Source organism: Capricornis sumatraensis, chromosome 10 (assembly GCF_032405125.1).
Source record: "Capricornis sumatraensis isolate serow.1 chromosome 10, serow.2, whole genome shotgun sequence".
NCBI classification, from domain to species: Eukaryota; Metazoa; Chordata; class Mammalia; order Artiodactyla; family Bovidae; genus Capricornis; species Capricornis sumatraensis.
In genome coordinates, this window is record NC_091078.1 from 103145663 (window position 1) to 103170158 (window position 24496).

General features: G+C 58.5%; 1 protein-coding gene across 1 annotated transcript in view; it reads left to right on the forward strand.

Annotated features, from left to right (window-relative positions):
* The first annotated feature begins 6023 nt into the window (after positions 1-6023).
* GRIP2 (glutamate receptor interacting protein 2) overlaps positions 6024-24496 on the forward strand; it is a 41605-nt gene continuing 23132 nt past the window's right edge. Inside the window, exons 1-11 of the mRNA XM_068982044.1 lie at positions 6024-6090; positions 14747-14827; positions 15312-15447; positions 16710-16855; positions 17522-17608; positions 18449-18524; positions 19848-19993; positions 21056-21203; positions 21314-21483; positions 23111-23236; positions 23527-23676. Coding sequence (XP_068838145.1) covers positions 6051-6090; positions 14747-14827; positions 15312-15447; positions 16710-16855; positions 17522-17608; positions 18449-18524; positions 19848-19993; positions 21056-21203; positions 21314-21483; positions 23111-23236; positions 23527-23676 — 1306 coding nt within the window. The 5' untranslated portion in view covers positions 6024-6050. The remainder of the gene's footprint in view (positions 6091-14746; positions 14828-15311; positions 15448-16709; positions 16856-17521; positions 17609-18448; positions 18525-19847; positions 19994-21055; positions 21204-21313; positions 21484-23110; positions 23237-23526; positions 23677-24496) is intronic.

Sequence of the window (24496 nt, forward strand, 5' to 3'; positions counted from 1 at the left end):
TCCAGCTCTCACGTCGGTATGTGACTACTGGAAAAACCGTAGCTTTGACTGCTGGAGGTTGCCTACCGGGCGGCGGGGGGGGGGAAGGGTCTGGGTCTCTCCTGGCTGCCTCAGTTTACCCCGCCGCAGTGCCCCGCCCCTCCACCTCCCCGGTGGGCACCAGCGCCTGCTCTTGCCTGCATTTCTCATGCTCGCTGCCCTGAGGAGTCCAGTGGGAGAAGCGCTGCTTCCCCTTCACCTCTCTGCTTGCCGGTGAGTCTGGCGGCTCTCGCATGCATTTGCGTTTCCTTGCATCCATCTGGGGTGTTTCCTGTAAGCTCGGCCCCCTTTCCTTTTTCTTCCTGTTTTGCATCGCGATGCATCCTGACTCCAGGCTTCCGACCTCTCCCCTCCGCCCTCACTCTCTGGCAGGTCCCCAGACTCACCCTGCTGGTCAAGAGGAGGGAAACGGGCTCAGAGCAGGAAGGGACTGGCCCGAGGCACAGAGAAAATCGGCTGCCCAGTCTCCTGCCCCTGAGGCGCCTGGCCCTTCCTGCTCTGGTCCCCCCATGGCATCTGCACCCTGGCAGCCCAGCCCCTCTGGCTGCTTTTTGGAAACAAGTCAGATCACTCAGGACCCTGTTTAAACCCCCCGGTGCCTCCCTTGGCACTGCACCCGGAGCAGAATCCCGGCTCCTCTCCTCCTCCTGCTCCCCAGACAGCCCACACTCACCCCCGCAGCCACCCTGACTCCTTCCCAACCTGTCTCAGGCTAGAGGCACCTCCTCCAGGGGCTCCCTGACCCCTGCCTGCCACCTGTTATCCTGGCCCCTCAGCCCTTTGCACTGACTCCATCACTTACCTGCAATTGTGGGTTTCTCTCCTTTGGATGCTTCCCTTGTGGCTCAGATGGTAAAGAATCTCCTGCAATGCGGGAGACCCAGATTCGATCCCTGGGCTGGGAAGATCCCCCGGTAGAAGGGAATGGCAACCCGCTCCAGTATTCTTGCCTGGAGAATCCCATGGGCCGAGGGGCCTGGCAGGCTACAGTCCATGGGGTTGCAGAGAGTCAGATGTGACTGAGCGACTTCACTTCTACTCCTCTGATCTCTGCCTTTCCCCCAGAGCAGCAGCCCGAGGGGCAGGCTCCGCACCTGCTTTGGCCTCTTGGAAACCTGGGGCCCAGCTTAGTGTCTGGCAGGCAGTGGGTGCTTTCGGGCGCCGAGTGATCAGAGAGGCAGGGCAGGGCCTTGTTCACACTGGCCACCTCCATGCACCCTGTGCGCCGCAGTTTTCCAGGCGTTTTGTTTAGTCACTGAGTCTCAACAAAACCCCGTGAGGACAGCTTCATCACTAAGAGGAGGAGCCCGAGGCTCCAGGGGCCCCTACATGGTCATTGCCCATGTTTCTCCTCCAGGAGAGAAGCCATTGCCGGTGTCTTGCATGGAGGCCGAGAGGGAGCCCCAAGGAGCTTCCCCGTTTGTGTCCGGGCCTGGGCAATGGCCCAGTGGCCTGCCCTAGTCAGAGGACAGAGAGACCCTCCAGGAGCAGCAGCTTGGGGACCCCCCACCCGTTTCTCTTCCTGTGTCTGTGAGTGTGCATTTCTCAGGAGGGCCTGCAAGTGGGATGTTTATGTAGACAGCATCAGCAGGACCTGGGTGTAAATCCCACTTGGTCCTCAGACTCTGTGTGACTCAGAGCAAGTGGCTTCATCTCTTTGGGCCCCAGTTTCCTCACGTCTGAGGAATGCAGATGAAACGAGAAGACAGGTGTAAAAGGCTGAGAACGCGGCCGGACACAGAGCTTCTCCGTGAAGGGCCCGCTGCGGTTCCTCTCGCCTCCCGAGCCTCACCCTTCCCTGTCTCTGCACACAGTCTGTCGTGCTTTGCTCTCGAAGCCGCCGGAGACCACCTTGCCCTCCAGGGCTGGAGGGAGGCTGGGGGGAAGGGCACTGGGGACCGGCAGGTGTCAGCCTGGGGGCCTACTCCCGGGCACAGCCCAGGTGTGGCTTTACCCCAGGTCTTAGTCTCCCCATCTGTGAGATGGGGACGACAGTGCCCGCTTACGGGAATGTCTGACGAGAGGAGAGGGGAGTGACTGTCCTCACCTGGCCCTCAGGGTAGTGTGAGGAGGGAGGGAGGGAGACAAGGAGGAAGAAGCAACAGAACAGCAATAAATGGTTTATCTCTTGTCCTCGGATCGCCATCTCAGCATCCTTCCCACCCAGACTTCATTTCCGGCCGTCACTCAGGGTGTCTGGCAGCTCAGGACATGGTCTGTCTGCGTGGTGATGACGAACCAGCCCTGGGGTCTGAGAGGAGGGGCAGAGGCTGGGGTCCAAGCCCCACTCTGCTCTGGGTGAGGGGGCTTGGCGGGGCTCCGACATCACCTTCTCTGGGTCTCTGTTTTCCCATCTGTGCAGCGTGGGGTCAGTTCCCACTCATGGAGGTGGGGGGGGCGTCACTGTCCCTGGGTGGGTGGGGGTCAGCGATGCCAGGATCCTACACCGCATGGCACCCTAAGAGGCTTCAAGAATGCCCTGCAGGGAGGAGGTCAGGGCACTGGGCAGACCTCCTAAGGCCTTTGTGCCCCTGCTCGTCACCGGTGGGGAAGCAGTTCTGACAGAAGTGATTTGCCCAGAATGACAAGGTCCTTGGGTGGCGGAGCTGGGGTTTGAACCTGGGTGTGCCTGGCCTGTGTGCTCAGCCACCTTGAAGTTCCCCTTCTCTGGCCTCATTCATCCAAGGCATTGGGATGAGACCCTTAGCAGAAAAGTGGGTTCATAAATGCTTCCCGAATCTATATCTGGACTCCCTGACCCTAGAGGGTGGGTGCTGTTATTATTCCCTTTGTGCAGCTAAGGAAGCTGAGGCCCAGAGAGGTTTGGACGCATGCCCCAGGTCACACAGCTATTGATTCTTTGACTGTTCCGTAAGAGCTGAGGACGCGGAGGCGTCAGGGCCTCTCCTGGCCATGGAGGGACCTCCCATCAGCTCAGTGGCCCTGCCTCCTTCCCCAGGCTGCCCAGTGCCCCTCCCGGGTCATCCACAGTGCTGGAAATGTAGAACACTCAAACCCCGTGCCCATGAGCGACCGGCGGCCCCTAGCAGACCTGGCTTCTAGCCGCATGCACGCCCAGCAATCTGTGCCTCGTTTCCTCTGCTTCCCCGAGCTTCGGCCGCAGTGCACAAGAGGGCTCATCTCTGGGGCAGGGCCCCGCCGCAGTCCCCCCCACCCCCCCAGCTCCCAGGTCCCAGCAGGGGCCCTTGCTGCTCATCCCATGCCCTCCCGCCTCCTCCCTCGGGGCCCGGTGTCCTGAGTCTCAGGTCCTCGCGGAGCCTCTTGCACCCTTGCTCTCCAACCATCTATGGCTCCCACTGTCTGCAGGATGAAAGCCTGGCTCATTATACAGCACTCTTAAACTTCTTCCTCATGCTCTGGGGAGCCAGTTGAAATGCCGATGCTGGCTCAGCAGGCCCAGGGAACCCTGAGCTTTGCCTTTCTGGGGGTGCTCCCGGTGGGGCTGGTAACACTGATGGCGGCTGGTCCTCAGCCCACACCCAGAGGAGCGGCTGTCAGCAGCCCTCCGAGGTCTGGCTCCGTCTTCTCCCGCCTGGTCTCCTCCTCCGTTGCCCCGGGGCGCTGTGTTCACGGCACCGCCCTTCCCATCCTCTACATTCAGGCTCAAAGACGCCTTCTTGGTGGACCCCCTCTTCTCACCCCCAGACCTCTTCATCTTGAGAGGCATCTAGCCGCGCCTTTAAGAACAGACCTCTGGGACTTCCCTGGTGGCCCGATGGTTGAGATTCATTGCTCCCCATACAGGGGGCCCCAGGTTCCGTCCCGGGTCGGGGAGCTAGATCCCAGGTACTGCAACTAAGACCCAGCGCAGCCAAATAAAATAAAAAATAAAAGTACTGCATCTCTATGTTAAAGGAAAAACAAAACAGAAGCAATCTTCTAAAAAAAAAAAGAACAGCCCTCTTAGGTGTACACCTGGCTCTGCCCTCACAGCTGGTTGACCTCGGGCAAGTCGGCTAACCTCTCTGTGCCAAATATTCGCTTAAACCCTGCCTTATTCCAGAACGGACCAACAGTTGCTTTCAGACCCACTTTTTGGATGAAGTGGAGTGAAACGTGCTTGGTGGGCTGGCAGGGACAGAGGGCAAGGGGAAGATGCTGGCCCTCGCTTGTGTCCTTGCTGGCTCCTCGCACAGCAGGCTCTCCGAGAATTGCTGCAAGGCAGCTCTCCCATAACCTGTGGCGTGACCTTTCTGGCCGCTCCTCTTCCACGAGAGTAAATTCCAAAGGAGCCGCGCGCGCGAGAGAAACACGGCAAGGGTTCAGACCTTCAGTCTTAATCGCTCATTTAAATGCATGTGTTCGGAGAGCAAATATTTTCTTATGAAAGGGGGTGAATGGAACTCCAAAGCCTGGGCTGCAAGTCGGGGCGGGGGCGGGGCGGCGGGAAGAGGATGAGGGTCTGTGAAGAGCTGTGCCCTTCCTGCCTGGGATGCAGCTGGGCTGCTCCAAGGCGGCTCTTGGTGCCCTGGGGATTGTCAGGCTCTTCATCAGGGGCCTTATCGTGACGGCTGCAGGGCACCATGGGCCACACGGAGAGCCCACAGCCCCTCTCCCAGCAAACGCCTCCCAGATCAGGTTCCCTCTCCTACCTGGTGCTCACCCTCCCTCCTATGGCTGAGACCTTGGCATCTCTTTGACCTTTGACCTCATCTCAGGCCCAAGGCACCCTGGACCCTGGGACGTACCTGAAGTCACCCAAACAGGAAGCCACCCTGGGGAGGTGGGCATCAGGCAAGGAACGTGACCTGTGGATCCAGGGGTGCAAGTGACCCCCCCCACACACTCAGAGTCCCGGTTTGTCCTGAAGGTGCCAATAGGTTGGGGCTGGCAGGAGCCAGCTTGGGCAACCCGGGGATTGTGGGCTGGGCTCTGTGGTGGGTGTCCCTGCTGGGGAGGAACCTCAGATGAAGCCCCGGGTTCCCAGCCGCAGGCCGCACCCTCCCAATTGCTGTAGGACCCGGGGACACTTGAGCCCCGTTGTTCCCATGCATCGGAGCGCTTCCAGGGAGCCGAGACCTTGTCCGTCTCTTTCCCTGCTCATTCAGCTGGCTGCAACATGCCGTTCGTTGTCCAGGCTGTTGACACCCCGAGTCCCCATCCCCCATCCTTCTAGCACCTCTGCGGTGTGTGGCTCTCTGCCGGTACCAGCGTTGGTGGGTGAGCAGAACCAGCTGGAGAGCTGGAGGGGAGCCCCAGGTGTCAGTCAGGGTCGTCAGGGCCATCCTGAGCTGGTGCAGAGGAAGCACCCAGGAGGGTGTCGGCCCGAGGCCCAACAGGGGCTGGAGTTGTGACCAGCTGCCCCTGTCCATCAAGCCGGAACTTGCTTTCTCTGTCTTCCCACACAGCTGGGAGATGCTCTGGGTAACAGGGTGCTGGGCTCGTCTTCCCCAAGTCCCACCTTCGGGGAGAGGAGACGGAGGCCTGGGAGAGGAAGCTGGAATGTCTGTGGAAGGGCCAGGGGGCTCCGAGGGTGAGGGTTTCTACACTGAGACCTGCAGACACACCCTGGCCTCGTTCAGTGACTGGTTGTCCTCTGCCTCATGTCCTGGGAATCCTGTGCAAGATTCCACTAGCATCTGCTACTTAAAAAAAAAAAGTTTGGCAGGCACTGTTCCCCTTTTCCGGGTGGAAACACTGAGTCTAGGGCGGGCAGCAGTCACTCCCCAAAGTCCCGGGACACGTCAGGCGCAGAGTTGGCCCAGGGGTCTGTCTGCCTGAGGGCCCTGGGGGCAGTCTGCCGTCTTCAGAGACCCCCCGCCCAGACTCAGACTGGGTGGCGGGGGGCGGCGGGGGGGGCGGTGTGGGGTGTGTTGAGCCCCGTCCAGGAATCAGCCATGACGTTGGCCGTGTCCCCTTTAAGCAGAGGGCCGCCCGCTGCGGTGGGTGGACGCGTGCCCAGCCAGTGGGAGCCAGGAGCTCCCCTCCCACGGCCCCTCCCTGGGGAGGGCGAGGGAGGGAGCCGGTGGCACCGGGAGACAATAGCAGTCATGCTGTGTGGGTTCAGCCGGGAGACCCCTGGAGAGGCGGGTGAGTAATGGGCCGGCAGGAGGGGCGAGGGGGACTGAACCCACGGAGTCCTCTGGAACCGCCGCCCAGAGAGGGGCCACGCCTGGGATGGCCACTCCCAGACCCCACGCGGGAGGGTGGGCGGGGGCCGGTCGCCCGGCTGGTGGGCAGGTGGCAGGGCTGTCTGTCTGACCCGGCCCTGGGGGAGCGAGTCCGCTGGGCTGTCCTGCCCCAGTGCTCCGGCCTCCGGTGTGCCCCAGGGGGCACATCCCGCCCCGTGTGCCCCACGGGTGCCAGGGTGCTGTTGGAGAACTCCTGCCCTGGCTCACGGTGCCCCTGGCCTGCAGGGGTGACTGGTTGGTGGGAAGGAGGCGAGGGGGCAGGCAGGTGTTGCTCAGCTGTCTCACTCTTGGGTGGCCCCGGGGCTGGGACCCTGGGCGGGGCTCGGGGGCCACTAGCTCACCCTTCAGCCCGTGTCCTGAGCAGCCCCAGCGATGCCTTCCCATAGTTGGCATCCTCCTGGTGTCACCACCGTGCAACAGCTCCCAGCGTAGGGACTGTGGTCCCAGTGGGGAAGCTGAGGGTCAGAGGGGCCGACCCACAGGGGCTGAGGCGGGCTTGGCACCCAGATCTCTCTTACAGCAGAGCTCCCTGCACCGTGCTTCCGAGGGCTCAGGAACTGAGGCTCTCGCCTCCCCTCACCCTGCCCCCCGACATCGCAGGTGGCGGAGTTGCCCCTAGGCCCCCAGATAATCATAATAATATTGGAAATAATAGTAGTAGCTGACAGCTCTTGAGATCCGACTCTGTGCCAGACGCTTTCCAGCGCTGTCTCTGCCTTTTCTCATGGCGTCCTCACACCACTGTGGGTTCAGTACTGTCAATTTCCCCGTTTTATAGCTGGGGAAACCGAGGCATGGGGGTGTTAAGCGACTTGTCCGGGGCTACGGCTGGGATTTGACCCCCTGTGATCTGCCCTTGCCCCCTCCTGGCAACTCCACCCCTCTCTTGGCTTGGGCACATCTGTCTTCTCGACATCAGGCCCAAGAAGTGGGGGTCAGTCCATCCTGCAGCGGTCAGAGCCACAGGGGTGGTAGTGCCCTGGAGACCTCACCTGGGGCAACGCTGGGGAGATGTCTTCCCCCTCTTCTGGGTATTGTGGTCTCTGCCCTCGACCTGCCTCACCTTAGCCCCAGGCTCCTCACTGGCCTCCTGGGCCTCCCCTCTCCCACCCGCTCCATGCTGCTGTGGGAGGGTTCTTTTTGCTAAGACCCAGATGTGATCACAGCTTCTTATCCTGGCATTCAAGGCCTTCCATGATCTCCCTGGCTTCTTCCTATCTGAATGGCTTTCTTGACACCCCCTCCCTTATGCCTGCAGACCCCACTGTGGTCTCCTACCCGGGTCACATCGCTTCACGATCACCCCTGTCTCACTTGGTGTCAGCACTCAGGCTTCTTCTTAAAAGGAAAAGTCCAAAATGTGGCTTCAGGCACAGTGCGATCCAGGTGCTCAGTTAACATGATGAAGATCCCAGGTCTCTGCCTCTTCTCTGCCTCTTTTCAGGCAGGCTTTATTTCCAGGCAGACTCCTCTCCTTGAGGTGCCCAGGGGACCCCTAGTGCCTTTGAGGTTAAGGGTATTTCCAGCAAACGTCCCAGGGCTGGTTCCCATGAACCCAGCTTGGATCACGTGACCACCCACTGGGCCTCTGGCCACATGGCCTCGCTGGAGCCTGGGGCCAAAGGCAGCCAACAGGTGGCCAGTCCATGCACCCTCGGCATTTCTCAGAGCGGGCTGGGGCCCTGAGCGGGCAGGCTGTGCTCAGGCAGGCTCCTCAGGGAGAGCCAGGCTGGGACTTGGGGCCTGTGGGGCGCAGTGCCCAGGGCCCTTTCTCCTCCCCGATGGACTCTTCCAGCACCAGTCCTTTTTCAGGCCCATACCCTGCTGCTGCCGTCTTGGTGCTGGGAGCCTTGTTCACCCCACGAACCCCGAGCCCTGCAGGAAGGGTTGTGTCCCGGACTGGGGTGTGCAGTTAGGCTTGAAAGCAGATTTGGGCAGGAAGCCCCACGCCCCACGGTGTCCACTCTCCTCTGACTGCTGGCCGGCCACAAAGCGGACTTTGTCCCAGCTGGGAGGCTCAGACAGGGTGCGTGTGTGTCGGGGTGGTGGGAGGGACCTTCTGCCACAGCCTGAGCTGCCCTCTCCTCCAGGCGGTGGGGGCCCTCACCAGAGCCACCCGGATCCTCGGGCAGGCCTGACCTCCTGCTTCTCAGTGGGGCCGTGGCCGTGAGGGGGATCCTCAGGCTCCAGACCACGGAGGCTGTGGCCTCCAGACCCAGGGAGACTTGGGTCTGTGTCCTGCCTCTGCCTCTTCCTGACTCCATGACCTTGGACAACTCATTCCACCTCTCTGATCCCCATTCACCTAATCTGTAAGTGGGAATTGCGTTTCAAATGATTTACTGAGCATTTCCTGTGTGCCAGACTCTCCATACTGGAAAAAGCAGTGAACAGAAAGACAAAAAACTAGCCCCCCAGGACTGACATCATAGTGAGCTGGGGCAGACAGTAAAGATCACTAAGTTAAAAGGAAAAAAAAAAAGGCGAGGTCTGTCAGGGAAAGAAGGCCGTGCGAAGTGCCGGAGGGGTGCAGGGTTCAGATATAAATTCAAACAAGCTGCTTGGGGAAGATGAGAAGGTAAAGATTCCACAAGTTCCTGGAGGAGGTGAGGAAGGGGGCTTTGTGGATGTCGGGGAAGGAGCATTCTGGGCAGAGGGAACAGCCAGTGCGAAGGCCCTGGGGTGCTGTGGAAGCGGGGCGTGGGTGGACCATTGCACGGAGTGGAGCTGGCCCAGCACAGAGCTTTAGCAGGTGAGGTCAGGGAGGCCCAGGTCGGTCAGCTGTGGGGAGATCTGCTGCTTTGATTCTCCGCTGGGTGAACTGAGTCTTCCCTGCTCCTGTTGGTGACCTGGTCCGGGGGTCATGCACTCCGATACGGTGGGTTTCAGAGGGACGTGGGGCAGCACAGGTCCAGAAGGCCTCGGCCCCTCTTGAGCCTGTCCTCAGCCCCACACGATGCTGGGGTCATCGTGGGCCCCAAAGAGGGGGAACATGAGCCAGAGCGTGGGCTCAGGGTCCAGTGCCGGGGACCCCACACTCCTTGTAGCAGGGAGATTGCGGGGCTGGCAACCTCTCTCGTCATGTCCAGCCTGTGGGTGCCCGAGCCCTAACAGGGGGCTCTTGGGGGCGGGCGCTGCCTCCCCAGGCACCCCTCTTCTGGGGTCTGTTGCCCTCGTGTTTGGCGGGAGAGGGCAGAGGTGGTGATTAAGGATCTGGTCTGCTGGGGGCCAGAAAGACCAACCCCAGTCTGTCCTCGGCAGCTCCCCGGCTGAGTGGTCCCTCTGGGCTTCAGTCCCCTTGTCTGTAGAGGGGGATGCTCGTGAGCTCTCAGAGGAGTTAAACACATCAGTGCCCATCACTCAGAGGAGTTAAACACATCAGTGCCCATCAAGAGCTTGGAGAGGGCCAGGTACCGGGCTAATCGACTCTGGTTTCCTTTGTCAGGTGTTTGTTTTTTTCCAGTCCTTGGCTCTAAGTGAAACAGGTGTCTGCCTTTTAAATCTATTAATAAATTTCTTTTTGTTTCCCTTAAAAAATGCACTGAGCAGAGCAAGGGTCGCCCGTGGCTGAGCCGGTGATCTCTCCACAGCTTCTGGGGAGCCCTGTGAGCTGCAGGGGTTGGGGCTGTCGCTCTGAAGTCAGCCCACAGCTGGCTTTGCTGCTTCTCCATCCGGCTGTCTGCCCTGGTCCACCCCGCCGGGGCCAGAGGGCGGTCACTCGGTGGGTCAGGAGCGCCCAAAGGAGCCGAGGCTGCTGCCAGGAGGGCCGCAGGCATCACCCCCGAGTTGAGTCCCCCCAGGACCGTCGTGGAGCGAGGGGAGGAGGCGGGAGCGGCCCACAGCTAAGCGACCTAGGAGCTGTGTGACCCGTAACCTCTCTGTGCCTCGGTTTCCTCATTGATAGCGTAGGAATGATCATGGCACCCACCCACCTGCGGATATGCAGTCAGACACTCAGTCGTGTCCGACTCTTGGCGACCCCACGGACCATAGCCCGCCAGGGCCCTCTGTCCTTGGGATTCTCCCAGCGAGGATACTGGAGTGGGTTGCCATGCCCTTCTCCAGGGGATCTTCCCGACCCAGGGATCGAACTCACGTCTCCTAGGTCTCGGGCATTGGCAGGCAGATTCTTTATTACAAGTGCCACCTGGGAAGCCCCATATGAGGATAAAGTGGTAATAAGTTGCAGTTTCTTAGACTACGGCCTGGGTTCCAATCCTGGCCCTGCCCCTTACCGTGGGAAGTCACCTAAGCTGTCGTGCCTCAGCCCACCACTCCCCACCCATCTGTAAAATGGGAATGGCGATTGTCCCACCTCAGCAGGTGATGAGGATACATGAGATAAAACTTGTGCAGCCTGGCATGCAATCGGTAGGAACAGTTACCGTTATTAATAGGAAAATCTCTCTAATGATGTGAGTGGGAGGGCCAGGGAGAGAGCTTAACATGCGTCCTGGCTCCGGGCACCGCATAGCCTCACTGATTCCTCCCACCAGCCCGCGAGGTGGGCACTAGCGCTGTGCCAAGACTTGGAGAGGCGAAGCGACACATTCCAGACCCCTTAGCCAGTCAACAGCAGGTTGAGACTCCAGAGTCCATCCTTCGCATCGAGCCGGCGATGCCTTCCGAGGTGGGGCCAAGCCAGCCAGGTTCGGCAGATCACTTGGCAGGGAGCAAGCCGCGGGTCACTCTGTGCGCTGTTGTGGTTGGACCCAGAGGCGACTGGGAGCCCCCCTTCTCTCCATCGGCACTTGGGTGGGGCTGGACCTGCTGGTGGCTTGCAGTCAAGCGATCATTTTCTGTCCGACGCAAGCTGAACCTCCCACCGGGGCCTCAATTTCCCAGTGGCCCCTCTCAGATGCTGAGTGCTCCCTCCTCGAGGCCTGCAGAGCCAGAGGTCAGCCACGCCCCATCCACAGCCCCCCTGCCCAGTCTCACGGCCCCAGCCCCTCTCCCGCTTAGGCGGGACCCTGGCAAAGGCAGCCTGGCGGGGGGCTGACTTCCTTTCCCCTTTGTCAAAGCTCAGTAGCTCCCTGGGGCCCCAGAGAAACAGAGATAATGAAGGCAAATTAGCACTGCTTTCAAGAGAAATGAAATAGAAAAGAAGCCCACCCACCCGGACTGAGCCTGGGGCCTGGGGACCACGTGTAAAGTCTATGTTCCGCCAGGCATCTCTCCCTCTTGCCGCCCCCCCCCCTCCCCCCCCCCCGCCACTTGCCTAGCCCGTTTGCTGGATGGCTTGGCATCACTGCGGAAATGAATTTCTCTCTGAAGCGAGTTCTTACAGGACAGATTGACTGAAGGCAAAAGCTCATAATTGCCCATTGCTGGAAGGAGGAGACAGGGAAAAAAAAAAAAACACCCAGATAAAAATATCTCTGTTTTTTATGCACGTTTCCAGCTGAAAATTGGTGGGAAAGATGTTTTTGAAAAGCCTTCATCTCTAAGCATATAATTACCAGGTCCTGGAACAAAAAAAAGAGCGAGCCAAAGAGAGCAGGCGTGTTCTCTGAGGGAGCAGGACTGGGGTCTGAGCCCTCTGAGGGTTTTCCATAAATAAAATAATTCCCTCAAATTCTCCTGCCTGCGCTGGGGGGAGACACCCCCATTTCACAGAGAAATGGAGACTTAGGTCACACAGTTAACTAGTAATTCTGGCCCTGTGTTGGTTTCTGCTGTAAATGCCGCCTGTTTCCCCCTGACCTGAGGGTGTTTGTGAAAGTGGGGGACAGTCCCCTCCGAGCAAGCCTCAGTGAATGTCGTAGCATCCCTTGTGGGGGCCTCTGTGAAAGTGGCAGGGGTCCGAGGGATCCAGAAGCCCCTTATCTGGCAGTCAGCTGTCCTGAGTGGCCTCAGCTTCCCGGAGAACTCATCACGGCCACACCCTAAAATGCACGTGCTCTCCCTGAAGAAGACTCTCTCGTGTCCTCGCCCAGAGCCTGCTGACTCTTTTTCCGCACATAGTTGTATGAGCCTCAGGTTGCATCGTGTGGTCAGATGCCTGACAGTTAACCCAAAGCCAGCAGACGGCCCCTGTCCCCACACCCGCCCGGCCTCAGCCGTGACAAGCGTGCCGGCACAGCCCAGTTGGTGCCATGTCGTTCACTGGAGCAGAATCTGAATGTTGGGATGAGGGAAGCGCAGAGAGGTCGTGTTGACAAACCACAGAGACACCCCAGGAAACGGGTCCTCTGCCCCAGAATCAGCCGGAACCCGCTGCCGTTCCTCTCCATTCTTTGAGATTCTACAGCTCTGAATTTGGCAGACTTGACTCTGCTTTCTTGCCCTTAGGAGATCTCCCCCTTCCCCTGTCTCCAGGCTCCCAAACTTGGAGCCAGCAAACTTGAAGCGAAGTGAAAGCGTTTGTCATTCAGTCGTGTCTGACTCTTTGCGACCCCGTGGACTGCAGCCCGTCAGGCTCCCCTGTCCATGGGATTCTCCCGGCAAGAAGACTGGAGTGGGTTGCCATGCCCTCCTCCCAGGAGTCAAACCCGCATCTCTGAAGTCTCCTGCATTAGGCAGGCGAGTTCTTTACCATGAGCACCCGCTGGGAAGCAAGCTTACCTCAGGTCTTCCCGGGGCAGCCCAGGAGAGAAGGATTTTCCAGTGGCGGAATCTAATTTGCACGGAACAAGACATTTAATTCCAGAATCGCCCACATTGAAATATCAGAGATGTTCACTGTCATGCAGTTGATAGAACCCGGTCTTTTTAATTTGATTAGCTCAGAAATGTCTTGTTGAATCTAAATGAAGTGTGAATGAGGGAACCGTAATACGAGGCATTATACTCAATGAGGTGTTGCCTGAATCCGTGGCTGCAAATGTGAATACGGGGCCTGGGGTCGCGGGTGGTGAGCAAAGCTGCTAGGGGCTGACTCCAGGGGCCCTGGAAACGACTCTGGGCTTAACTGCGGTCTGATTTGTTACTTCCCACCTTCTGGCAAAGCCAAGGAAGCCTGTCCCCCGGTCTGGAGAAACCGCTTCTCAATGGTTAGAGCTGCAGGTGGTGAAGGTTCTCAGGCTTCTTTAGTCCTGGGTTGAGCCCTGACCCCAGACTGAACGTGACCTGGACCCAGCCTGAGCTCCACCCCTGATCTAAAGCCCTGATTCTCAATGAGGGGCCGAGTCGGGGTCGGGAGGCAGTGTTGCTCGCCTTGAGGACAAGGCGGGTGTCTCGTCATTTTTGGCTGTGATGATGGTGTGGAATGCTGCTGCCCTCTAGTGGTTAGAGGGCAGGCATGCAGCCCGCCCGGCTCCTCTCTCCATAGGATTCTCCAGGCAGCGATACTGGAGTGGGTTGCCATTCCCTCCTCCGGGGGATCTTCCTGACCCAGGGATTGAACCCAGGTCTCCCGCATTGGCAGGCAGATTCTTTATCATCTGAACCACCAGGGAAGCCCAAACATGGTACAGCATCCGGCAAAAAAAGTGTCAGTAGTGTTGAGGTTGAGAAACCTGCGGTTGATTGAACCCCGTTGCTTGCCTCTGACTGAGCCCGGAGCCCTGGCCAGGCTGTGTCCTGATCTTGACCCCGGTTGACCCCATCTCTGGCTGAACGGTAACCTGGGCCTCTCCCTTGTCAAAATGACGTGGCTGGGATGGGATGGGACGCTTCTGCCGTTGCCCCAGCCCTCTCTCATCCCCTCTTCGGAAGTGTGGCAAGGGGGACGGTCCTGTGAGTGAGGCCTTGCGGAGGTCAGGGGGCTGGGGAGGGAGTGGCCTTCCCACTGCTGATGAGTGGTGAAGGGGGGTGGCGCAGAGGGGGCTCCCGAGGGGCAGGTGGGGCGTGTGCAGACTTGGGTGAAGCCTGTGTGTCAGTCGTGTCCAGCTCTTTGCAACCCCGTGGACTGTAGCCCTCCAGGCTCCTCTGTCCACGGGGATTCTCCAGGCAAGAATACTGGAGTGGGCTGCCACTTCCTACTCCAGGGGATCTTCCTGACCCAGGGATCGAATGTGCATCTCTTGTGTCTCCTGCACTGGCAGGCGGGTTCTTTAGCGAAAGCCTGGGGGGCTGTACAGGTGCCTGGAGGTTGGGGGTAGGGGGTGGCCCCAGGGGCAGCATGGGAGAGCCACCCTGCTGGATGGTTTACCAGCTGACCTGACCCAGCTCTGTGCAGGACTGAGAAGGGACTTGGAGAGGGAATAAAGAGCCTGGTCCAGGGAACCTGGAGCATGGGGTGGGCTGGACAACAGAGCCAGGCGTCTGGCTTTTGGCAGAAGCTGCCTTGGCCGAGGGCTGTGTGACCGTGGGCACGAGTCGTCCCTCTCTGAGCCTCAGCTTCCTTCTCTGCAAGTGAGGTGATTGCTGTAGAGATGGCGAATCTCTGCATGGCTGAGAACCGCCCAGACTCTGGTGGGCGCCCCAAAGCATGCCACTGGAGAGAAGAGGCAGCATCGCCCTTGCGGGAGAAGCCATGAAGCTCCCCCAGAGCGTCCCGGGTGGGGCTGGGGGCAGGAGGGAACCCTTCAGGGCTGCTTCCAACGAGCGGGAGGGGTCTGCCCGATGGGAATGACAGCGCAGCTCAGGGCCTTCCCTCTGTTTGCCGCCTGCAGACAATGGGCCTTACACCAAAGGAGGCCAGGACGCCGCAGCGGCCTCCGGGGCCTTGGCATGCCGCCGGCAGAGCATCCCAGGTAAACAGCCTCCTGCCTTCCCCTTCCTCCCTGGAGGCGCAGACAGCTCCAGGCGGGGCCAGACCGCCTCAGCTCTGCCGCTGACTCACCCCGTGGCCTTGTCGTTCAGTCGCTCCGTCGTGTCCAACTCTTTACTATCCTCTGGACTGTGCCACGCCAGGTTCCCCTGTCCTTCACCACCTCTCAGAGCTTGCTCGGACTCATGTCCATTCAGTCGGTGATGCCATCCACCCATCTCACCCTCTGTCGTCCCCTTCTCCTCCTGCCCGCAATCTCTCCCAGCATCGGGGTCTTCTCCAAGGAGTTGGCTCTGTGACTTTAGACTAGTGCCTTAGCCTCTGTGATCCGTAAAAAGGAGATTTCACCCAGCATCATGCAGCCACTTACAATCGTGCGCTGCTTACCAAGCATCCGTTTTGTTTGTCCTGAGCCGGGGGCTCAGGGTTTGCCCCATGCTGCCCACTCACCCCCTCTCTGTTGGCAGAGGAGTTCCGAGGGGTCACCACGGTGGAGCTGACCAAGAAGGAGGGCAGCACGCTGGGCCTGACCATCTCGGGGGGCACCGACAAGGATGGGAAGCCCAGGGTCTCCAACCTGAGGCCTGGGGGACTTGCTGCCAGGTGAGAAGCCTGGGCTCGGTGGGGAGGGGGCGGGCAGGAAGGGGGCCGGGCGGAGGGGAGGGGGTCCCGGGGCCTCTGCAGAGCAGTAAGAGCTGGGTGTCTGTGGAGGAAGGGCTGGAGGCCACTTCATTCCTTTTACTCCGGAGCCACCCGACCCCAGCACCCCGCACTCACGGGGCCCTCCAGGCCTTTTCACACACAGCCCTCTGCCCAGAAGGCCCCTTCCCTAGACACCGTCCTCCCCTCGTTGTGTTTCCGACTCTGTGCAACTCCACGGACTGCGGCCCGCCAGGCTCCCCTGTTCATGGGGTTCTCCAGGCAAGGGTGCTGCAGTGGGTTGCTATGCCCTCCTCCAGGGGCTCCACCTGACCCAGGGACTGAACCCGGGTCTCTCACACAGACAGGCAGATTCTTTACCGCTGAGCCACCAGGGAAGCCCAGACACCCTCCTGGCAAATTCCTGCTCCTCCCCACTCACTGCCTCTGGGAAGCCCCCCAAGGCCCCAGGCTGAAGCGCCACTCTGCTTGGCTGGCACTTCCGCACACACTGCCTGCATTTTCTCACTATTTACTTCACCTCGGGGGCTCCCTGGACCATGCAAGTGAAAGTCGCTCAGTCGTGTCCGACTCTTTGTGACTCCATGGACTATACAGTCCGTGGAAATCTCCAGGCCAGAATACTGGAGTGGGTAGCCTTGCCCTTCTCCAGGGGATCTTCCCAACCCAGGGATCGAACCGAGGTCTCCCGCATTGCAGGAGGATTCTTTACCTGCTGAGTCACAAGGGAAGCAAGAATACTGGAGTGGGTAGCCTACTCCTTTTCCAGCAGAACTTCCCAACCTAGGAATCGAACCGGGGTCTCCTGCATTGCAGGCAGATTCAGGTCCATGAACCCAGGAGTTAGTCTCCGTATTACTGCCCCTCTGGGCCCAGGAAGAGCGTCAAGGAATAGCAAGCACTGATACTGTGGCCTCTCTGTCGCGCTCGAACTGTGAGGGTGACGCCCCCGCAGGAGGGAAAGCAGGCAGGCCAGCATCGGTGGGGTGGGGAGAAGGCCAGGCCTGGGTGTCCCCCAGATCTAGGGTAGGGTCCGCACTCTCCTCCTCACCCGCCGTGTGGCCTCAGACCAGGCCTGCCCTCTCCGAGCCTCAGTTTCCGCACCTGTAAGATGGGGCCACAGAGACCCCGGGATTCAGTGGGTGGGGAGGATGTGAACGCCAGCGTGTGTCAGCCGGCGCGTGCGCTGGCCTCCTCTCTCCCAGGAGTGACCTGCTGAACGTGGGCGACTACATCCGGTCAGTGAACGGGATCCACCTGACCCGGCTCCGCCACGATGAGATCATCACCCTACTGAAGAACGTGGGCGAGCGCGTGGTGCTGGAGGTGGAGTTTGAGCTGCCCCCGCCCGGTGGGTGCCCTCGGGCCGCGAACCCCCTCCACTGCCTTGGTCGCGGGGGGACGCGGCTGCCTGCCCGCCAGCACCTGGGTGGGCAGGACCAGGGGACTGGCCACAGACCGCCAGGCCGCACCCGGGGCTTTGCTGCAAATGCAGTGCGCTGTCACCAGGAGGTGGTGGGCCTATTTGTAACACCCTTATCATCGTGCGTACTTGGTTTCCAGATGCTTCTCCTGTGGTGGGGGAGGTTTTAAGAATGTCGCTGAGTACATCGGTCCCTGCCCTTCCCATGCTGCACCGAGTACAGTGGCCTGGGGTGTTTTAGCTCAGCTCTGAATTTCCAAAGTTGTTCTGAAGTCTTGAAATCTGAGTAACTGTCTGGAACTGAGCTCAGGCCTAAGACTTCTGCCCTGGACTCAAGCTTGAGTTCTGCCGTTGTTGTCTCTGTGAGAGCCCGGGCCAGCCCTCTCCCCTCTCTAAGTGGAGGACTGAGTGGGCTTCAGCGGGGAGGGTGCCTCTAAGCCTCACTTGTCCTGCCTGTCAAATGGGGTGGGGGGAGTTGGCCTTTCCTGTAGTGTCTGTGACTGGTGACCCGCCTGTCCTGGAACGAACTCTGGGGACAGCTGCCAGCTTGGTGATGTGACGGAAGGACTCAGGAGGGTCCCCACTTCTCCCCAGCCCCCGAGAACAACCCAGGGATTGTTTCAAAGACAGTGGACATCTCCCTCTACAAGGAGGGCAATAGCTTTGGCTTTGTCCTCAGAGGTCAGTGTAAGAGTCACCTTTGGGGTCAAGGGGCGGGAAGGCTAATGCCAATTCTATGTGTTTTGCTTTGCTCTGATGAATTATAATATATTTATATTTAAATTTAGATAAATAAATATATATTTAAATTTAAATAAATACAATTTAAATTTTAAATAAATAAGTGTATATTTATGTAAACATTTGTTTAAATAATTTTGCGTTAATATTTAAATATATTTGAATAAACAATATTTATGTTTATGAATATATTTATATTTTATAATTATATATGACTATAAATTAAGTTTATATTTATATCAAATATATTTATAAATATATGATTAATATATCTTTAAAATATATCTATATTATTTTAATATAATGTATATTTTCAATATAGCTTATATTTATATAATTATGTATGAAATAATCTGTTTATATTTATATATTTATTTGTATTTATATTTATATAATCTTCCTTCTGACCTTTAAGAACCTAGGATCATTAAATCAAATATTAGATGGAAAACTTGGCCAACCAATAAAATGTGCATGACTGAGGAAGTGAAAGGGAAAAGTTGTAACAGAAAGTGAAGTTCGGAGCTGCCTAGCAACCAGGGAAAAAAGGGAAATCAGATGAGATTGCAGGAGAGAAAGCAAGCTGTTTAATCGAGAGAGGACTTTGGTTCTGTTCCCTACTTTCCATCCCACCTCTGGATGGGATTTAGAGCTCATGTCTCATAGGAGGGGCAGGGAATAGCAGGTAGAGTCCTCGAGCAGAGGGGATGAAGGAAGCCCGCTTAAGGTCTGGGTTTGGGCCTCCGGGATGACTGCCATCTCTTGTCAAATTCTGTCCAGGAGGTGCCCATGAAGATGGGCACAAGTCCCGCCCGCTTGTCCTGACCTATGTGCGGCCCGGCGGCCCTGCTGACAGGTGAGTCTGAGCTGGGGGGAGCTTACAGCCTCGGCCTGCACTGCCCTCGCCCAGCTTCCCGGACGAAGGCAGATGGGACATCGGGCAGAGTCTGCTAGGAGCAAACTGAGGTCCAGACCGGGGACACCCTGCCTAGCATCACTCAGCGGCTTGTTGGTGGAGCCAGCCCTAAATCCCAAATGAGGGGGGCCCCGAGCTCTTTCTTCCCGAAGAACCTGCTGTCTGCAGGGTGGAGAGCTTTGGGGTGGTGTTGTTGCCTCTCCTCTGGCCTTCATTTTCCCATCTGTGGAATGGGCCCAATAGTGGAGCCCCGCAGAGCTGATTCGAGGGATGTGGGGCTTGGTGACGGGTGTCACTGTGGCCCTCCGTGACACAGCCTCCCCAGTCCTGGCTGCACTGCCGGCTGGCCCTGCCCGGGTCCTGCCCAGCAGCTCCAGGAGCAGAGGTGAGGGAGGAACACACCCAGCTCCCAGCTCCTGGGCCCCCGACCGCCCAAAGGGTGACCCCTGGCCATTTTAAGAAAAGCCTGGAATGGCCTCGTCAGAAATCTAAACCCGTCCTTGGGGCCTGTGACGAGCTATTCATAGAACCACCCAGAATAGCCTTGGCCACCTGTTGGGGCAGGCATTCCAGAGCTGGGATATGACCCAGGCCGAGGCGAACCCCTGCAGGCCGTTCCCCTGGGACCCAGTGGAATTCCTTCCCAAGCATGTTTGTCACCAGGCCAGAGTCACTGCTGAGACCCAGGGAGGGGGCCCTGGGCGGGGGCCCTGTGTGCAGGCAGCTCCAAGCCTCCAGACAGCCCACCCCTGGTGCTGGGCGGCCTTGGCAGGGCTGGGACCCCGGTAAGGCCCTGGAGGTGACCTCAAAGGGCATCTCCAGCTCAGCCGCTGGAGGGCTGACCTGGGACTGTGAATTTATTAAGCACTAATTGGTGCTGGGAAAGAATGAAGGCGGGAGGAGAAGGGGACGACAGAGGATGAGATGGTTGGACGACATCACTGACTTGATGGACATGAGTTTGGGTAAACTCTGGGAGTTGGTGATGGACAGGGAGGCCTGGCGTGCTGCAGTCCATGGGGTTGCGAAGAGTCGGACACGACTGAGTGACTGAACTGACCTGAACTGAATCGGGGCGGGGGGTGTCGTTGCTGACCCGACTTCCATCAGTTCTTCAGCTTCTTCCGCGTGCCCTCCCTGGTCTGCTCGCTCACGCGTGCTGGCCCTCATCCTTTCTGCCCCTGTCCCCTTCCTCCACTCCTTGCCCTGCCTCTGTTCTCTCACTCCCTGGACGAGGCGGTGTGACCCGGCCCTTCCCCGCAGGGAGGGCTCCTTGAAGGTGGGGGACAGACTGCTCAGCGTTGACGGGATCCCGCTGCAGGGGGCCAGCCACGCCACTGCCCTGGCCACGCTGCGGCAGTGCAGTCACGAGGCACTCTTCCAGGTGGAGTACGACGTGGCCATCCCCGGTGAGTTGGGGCCTGAGGGCTCAGGTTGCAGTGAGAAGAGGCCCCCGGGGTGGAGGGCAAGGAGTAGTGGGTACACATCCCCATCTCTGCAAGGGCTGTGTGACCCTGGCCCAGTTGCAGTCTCTCTGGGCCCCTCGGGGGGGTACACGCTCTGCCAGGCGCTGGGGATCCATCTGAGAATAACACAGATGAGGTCTCCGTTCCCATGGGGCTGACATTCTGGTGGGAAGAAATGGACCATGGACGGGATAAGTCACATACAGAGTGTGTCAGAGGATGATAAGTGTGCAGAAAAAAATCAGGGAGAGAGATGGGGAAGGCTGGGGGATGCCCTGTAACCTGCGGCCGTGCGGGTGGGTGAACAGTGATGGTGGCTGGACCAGGGGCTGAGCGGGGGTGTAGACAGGAGTTAGATCTGGGAAAAATGATGAAGCTCCGCTGGCCTGCTTTGCTGAGGTTTCGACACGTGGGCGGGAAAGAGAGTGGAAAGAGCCGGGTTTTGTTTTCCAGCCACTGGGTAGGTAGGTGCAGGGGGTGCTGTTTTCTGAGATGCGGAAGGCTCATAGTGAAACCCCGCAGTTCAGTGTGTACAGTAGGCTCTTGATGCTTGAGTGCTAAGTCGCTGCCATCACGTCTGACTCTTTGTGACCCCATGGACTGTAGTCCGCCAGGTTCCTCTGTCCATGGGATTCTCCAGGCAAGAATACTGGAGTGGGTTGTCACTCCCTCCTCCAGGGGATCTTCCTGACCCAGGGATCAAACCTGCGTCTCTTTCTGTCTCCTGCGTTGGCAGGTGGATTCTTTACCACTAGCACCATCTGGGAAGCCCAGGCTCTCAATATATGTGAGCAAATTAGTACTGTTCAGCAAAGCCTTGGGCTCAAAGCCTCTCTGAAACCTGAGTTCTTGCCCCTCCTCTGCCACTGAGTGGCCATGTGAACTTGGACGAGGCCTTTGCCTCCAGGCGCCTCAGATTTCCTGTCTGTGAAGTGGATGGCAGTGAGGATTAAGCTGAGACAGATTTATTTGCGTCTCAAACTCCTCTTTCTTTCTGCGTACCAGACACAGTGGCCAACGCTTCGGGGCCCTTGATAGTGGAAATCACCAAGACGCCAGGGTCAGCCTTGGGGATCTCGCTCACCACCGGCTCCCACCGGAACAAGCCGGTCATCACCATTGACCGCATCAAGCCGGCCAGTGTGGTGGACAGGTGGGGCACCTGCTGGGAGCTGCCATGGTGTGTGCTGGGGGGTTGCAGGGGCAGAGTCGTCTGGAGCTATCTGGCTGTACCCTTTCCCCTTTGCTCCCCAACCCGGCCAGGAGCGGGGCCTTGCATGCTGGAGACCACATCCTGTCCATCGACGGTACCAGCACTGAACACTGCTCGCTGCTTGAAGCCACCAAGCTTCTGGCCAGTGTGTCGGAGAAAGTGCGGCTGGAGATCCTGCCTGCGCCCCAGAGCCGGCGGCCTCTCAAGCCCTCAGAGGCAGGTGAGTCCCCTGCAGACCCTGAGGGCTAAGGGGCAGGCTAGCATTTAGCAGAACAAATGTTTTGTCCCACAGGGACGCTCAAAGTGTCCAGTGCAGCAGCTGAGGGTGCGGAGGTAGGGCAGATAAATAACTTGGGTGTTTAAATGGCAACCCACTCCAATATTCTTGCCTGGAAAATCCCATGGATGGAGGAGCCTGGTGGGCCACAGTCCATGGGGTCACAAAGAGTCTGACAGGATTGAGCAACGAACACTTTCACACTTGCTGATCTGGCAGTTTGCTGGCGTGGATACCCCCAAAGCTAGTTCCATCACTGGTCTCATTAATAGAAGTATGAGGGCTGGAACAAGGGAGGGGATAGTCCTTCTGTGCCTTGTGCTACTCAGAATTTGGACCCGTGGGCTCACCTCAGGGCCCTCAGCAGGTCCAGAGGAGGCAGCCAAGCAGCCAGGAGGGCCTAGAGCCGCCCCTGTGGGCCCCTCAGGTGTCCCAGCATCTGTTCTCACCCCTGTTGTGCTGCTGAGGCTTCCCAGGGGTCATCTGGGTACATGCCCATGACACGTCTACGAGGTCAGTACAGAGGCTCTGAGGGTCCGAGCAGTGCAGGTCCTTCTGATGACACCTGGCTGCCGACAGTCCCCTTGGCTCTCCCTAAATAAACGTCTGCCAAGCCCATGTGTTAACTCCTTCTGTCCTCCCAGCTTCCCTAGGAGGTAGCTGCCTTGTCGCATTTTACAGTTATGACAACGAGGCACAGGGTGGGGCTCAGGGACTTGTCCCAGTCCCACAGCTGGTCACTGATGGAGCCAGGATTGGACTCAGCTCCTGGCCCCAGAGTCTGCCCAGGGAGGCAGAATCAATGGGCTGAGATCACAGGGACCTTGTCCGTCCATCCAAGAGCATGCTGCCCCAGGCTGGACACCCCCCCCCAACTCCCCGCAAAGTCCTGCAGCGGAAGGAAGAGCCAGAATGGGGTCCGGACTGCGGGGAGGAGGACCAGGTCGGGGAGGTGAGAAAGGCAGGGTCTGTGGGCTCCTCTGGGAAGCAGATGCTTAGCTGGCGTCAAGAGTTCACTGAAGTCGAGGCCCATGAAAGGTTGAGGGGGGACAGCCTCAGACTGCAATGCAGGTCCTTGCAAGCCTGGGCCAATCCAACAGGGACCCACGTGGCCCCCGAGAGCCCAGCGTGGGGCAGAAACGCCCGGCCCTGGTGCCCTGCTTGCCCAGCTCCAGGCCAAGGCTGCCCAGGCTACAGCATGACCACAGTCCCCGGAGGTGCTCCAGCTGGTCACCGTCTGCTAGCCGCACTGCTTGGAGCTGACTGGCCGGTTGGCCTGGTTCACATCCTGCTCCTCCAGCCCTCCCAGCTGTGGGCTGGTGCGGCTTTCCCTCTTGGATCCCTGCCTCTCAGGCTGCTGCATAGCTGAGCCCTGAGCACAGGGCTCGGCACACAGTGGGCGTCTGTGACACGTGGGAGAAGTCTGGAATGCCCAGCCTGGCTCGGAAACTCCAGACCTTCTGTTCCCGCTCTCCTCCCCTCGCTGGGCAGACAGAGCTCATCCTCCTGGGGCGTGGCGTCCAGCCCCGCCCAGCCCCTAACGCCTGTCTCTCCTCTTCCTCCGCCGCAGTGACGGTGCAGAGGAGCGAGCAGCCGCATCGCTGGGACCCCTGCGTGCCCGCCTGCCACAGCCCCCGGCCCGGCCGCTGCAGGACGCCCACCTGGGCCGCCCCTGCCGGCCAGGACCAGAGCCACTGTAAAGTGCCCTCCCCGCGGTCCCTCTCCTCTGTCCCTGGGGAGGGGCTGGAGCCTGTTTTATAGGGAAGGAAGCCCAGACTGAGAGAAGTGAGGGGCCCCTGTGTGGCAGCTGGGTTTCACCAGGTCTGTGAAAAGCCTGTAAGCTTTGAGGCCCAGAGAGGGAGAGAGGGGCCTGAGATAACACAGTGAGCGTGGTGGCGGTGGGAGCGGGCGAGGCGCCCCTGTGTCTCCCTGGGGCGAGGTGGAGGGCTCTGCTGGGCTCATGGGTCTGTGCTCTCATCTCCCCAGCCTTATCGTCATCTCCCTTCTCCTCGCCGACCGTGAACCATGCCTTTTCCTGCACCAACCCCAGCACCCTCCCTCGTGGATCCCAGCCCATGAGCCCCCGGACCACAATGGGGCGGAGGCGGCCACGGAGAAGGGAACACAAGAGCTCACGTAAGCCGTGGTCTCTTCTCTCCCCTCTGGGCTGCCACGATGCCTGAGAGAGAGATTTGCCAAAGTGTGGGGTATTTGGGGCAGGGCCGGGGGTGGGGAGGCGGCATTACATAGAATGTGTGGTACACCAGGTTGCTGCGGATGGTTGGGCAGGTTGTGCACTGCACAAAGGCTCTCCTGAGGAGTGACAGTGAATTTGTACACTTTGTCTTGTATTTTTATTATGAAAAATTCCCAACAGGTGCTCAGTCGTGTCTGACTCTTTGCCACCCCATGGACTTATATACAGTCCATGGAATTCTCCAGGCCAGACTACTGGAGTGGGTAGCCTTTCCTTTCTCCAGGGGATCTTCCCAACCCAGGGATCGAACCCAGGTCTCCTGCATTGCAGGTGGATTCTTTACCAGCTGAGCCACAAGGGAAGCCTTTGTTATGAAAAATTCCCAGCCGGTGGTGGCAAAGTGTCTGAAAAAGGCTGCCTTTTCCAGATTTCGGCGAAGGTCTCAGAATAACTTCCTCTCATTTTTCTCTCCTTCAACCCTCTGATCCATTCCAGGGGGTGGTGTTACTTTGTGTTTACCACCTTTCTGACATTTATCAATTTTCCCTAAGACAGTGACACAAGAAGCCTGAAACTAGCCATCCAGAATATGGTAATTTTTAGTTTTATTAGGTGTATATTTCTACTCAACGTGTGCTTATTGACTTCTCTTTATTTGTGATCACTATATAGAGTTCCTTTTGAAATGAAGGTATTTAAGTATTTTTTATTGAAAAATTTAAAAAATTATTTCGTTTTTATTTATTTGGCTGCATTGGG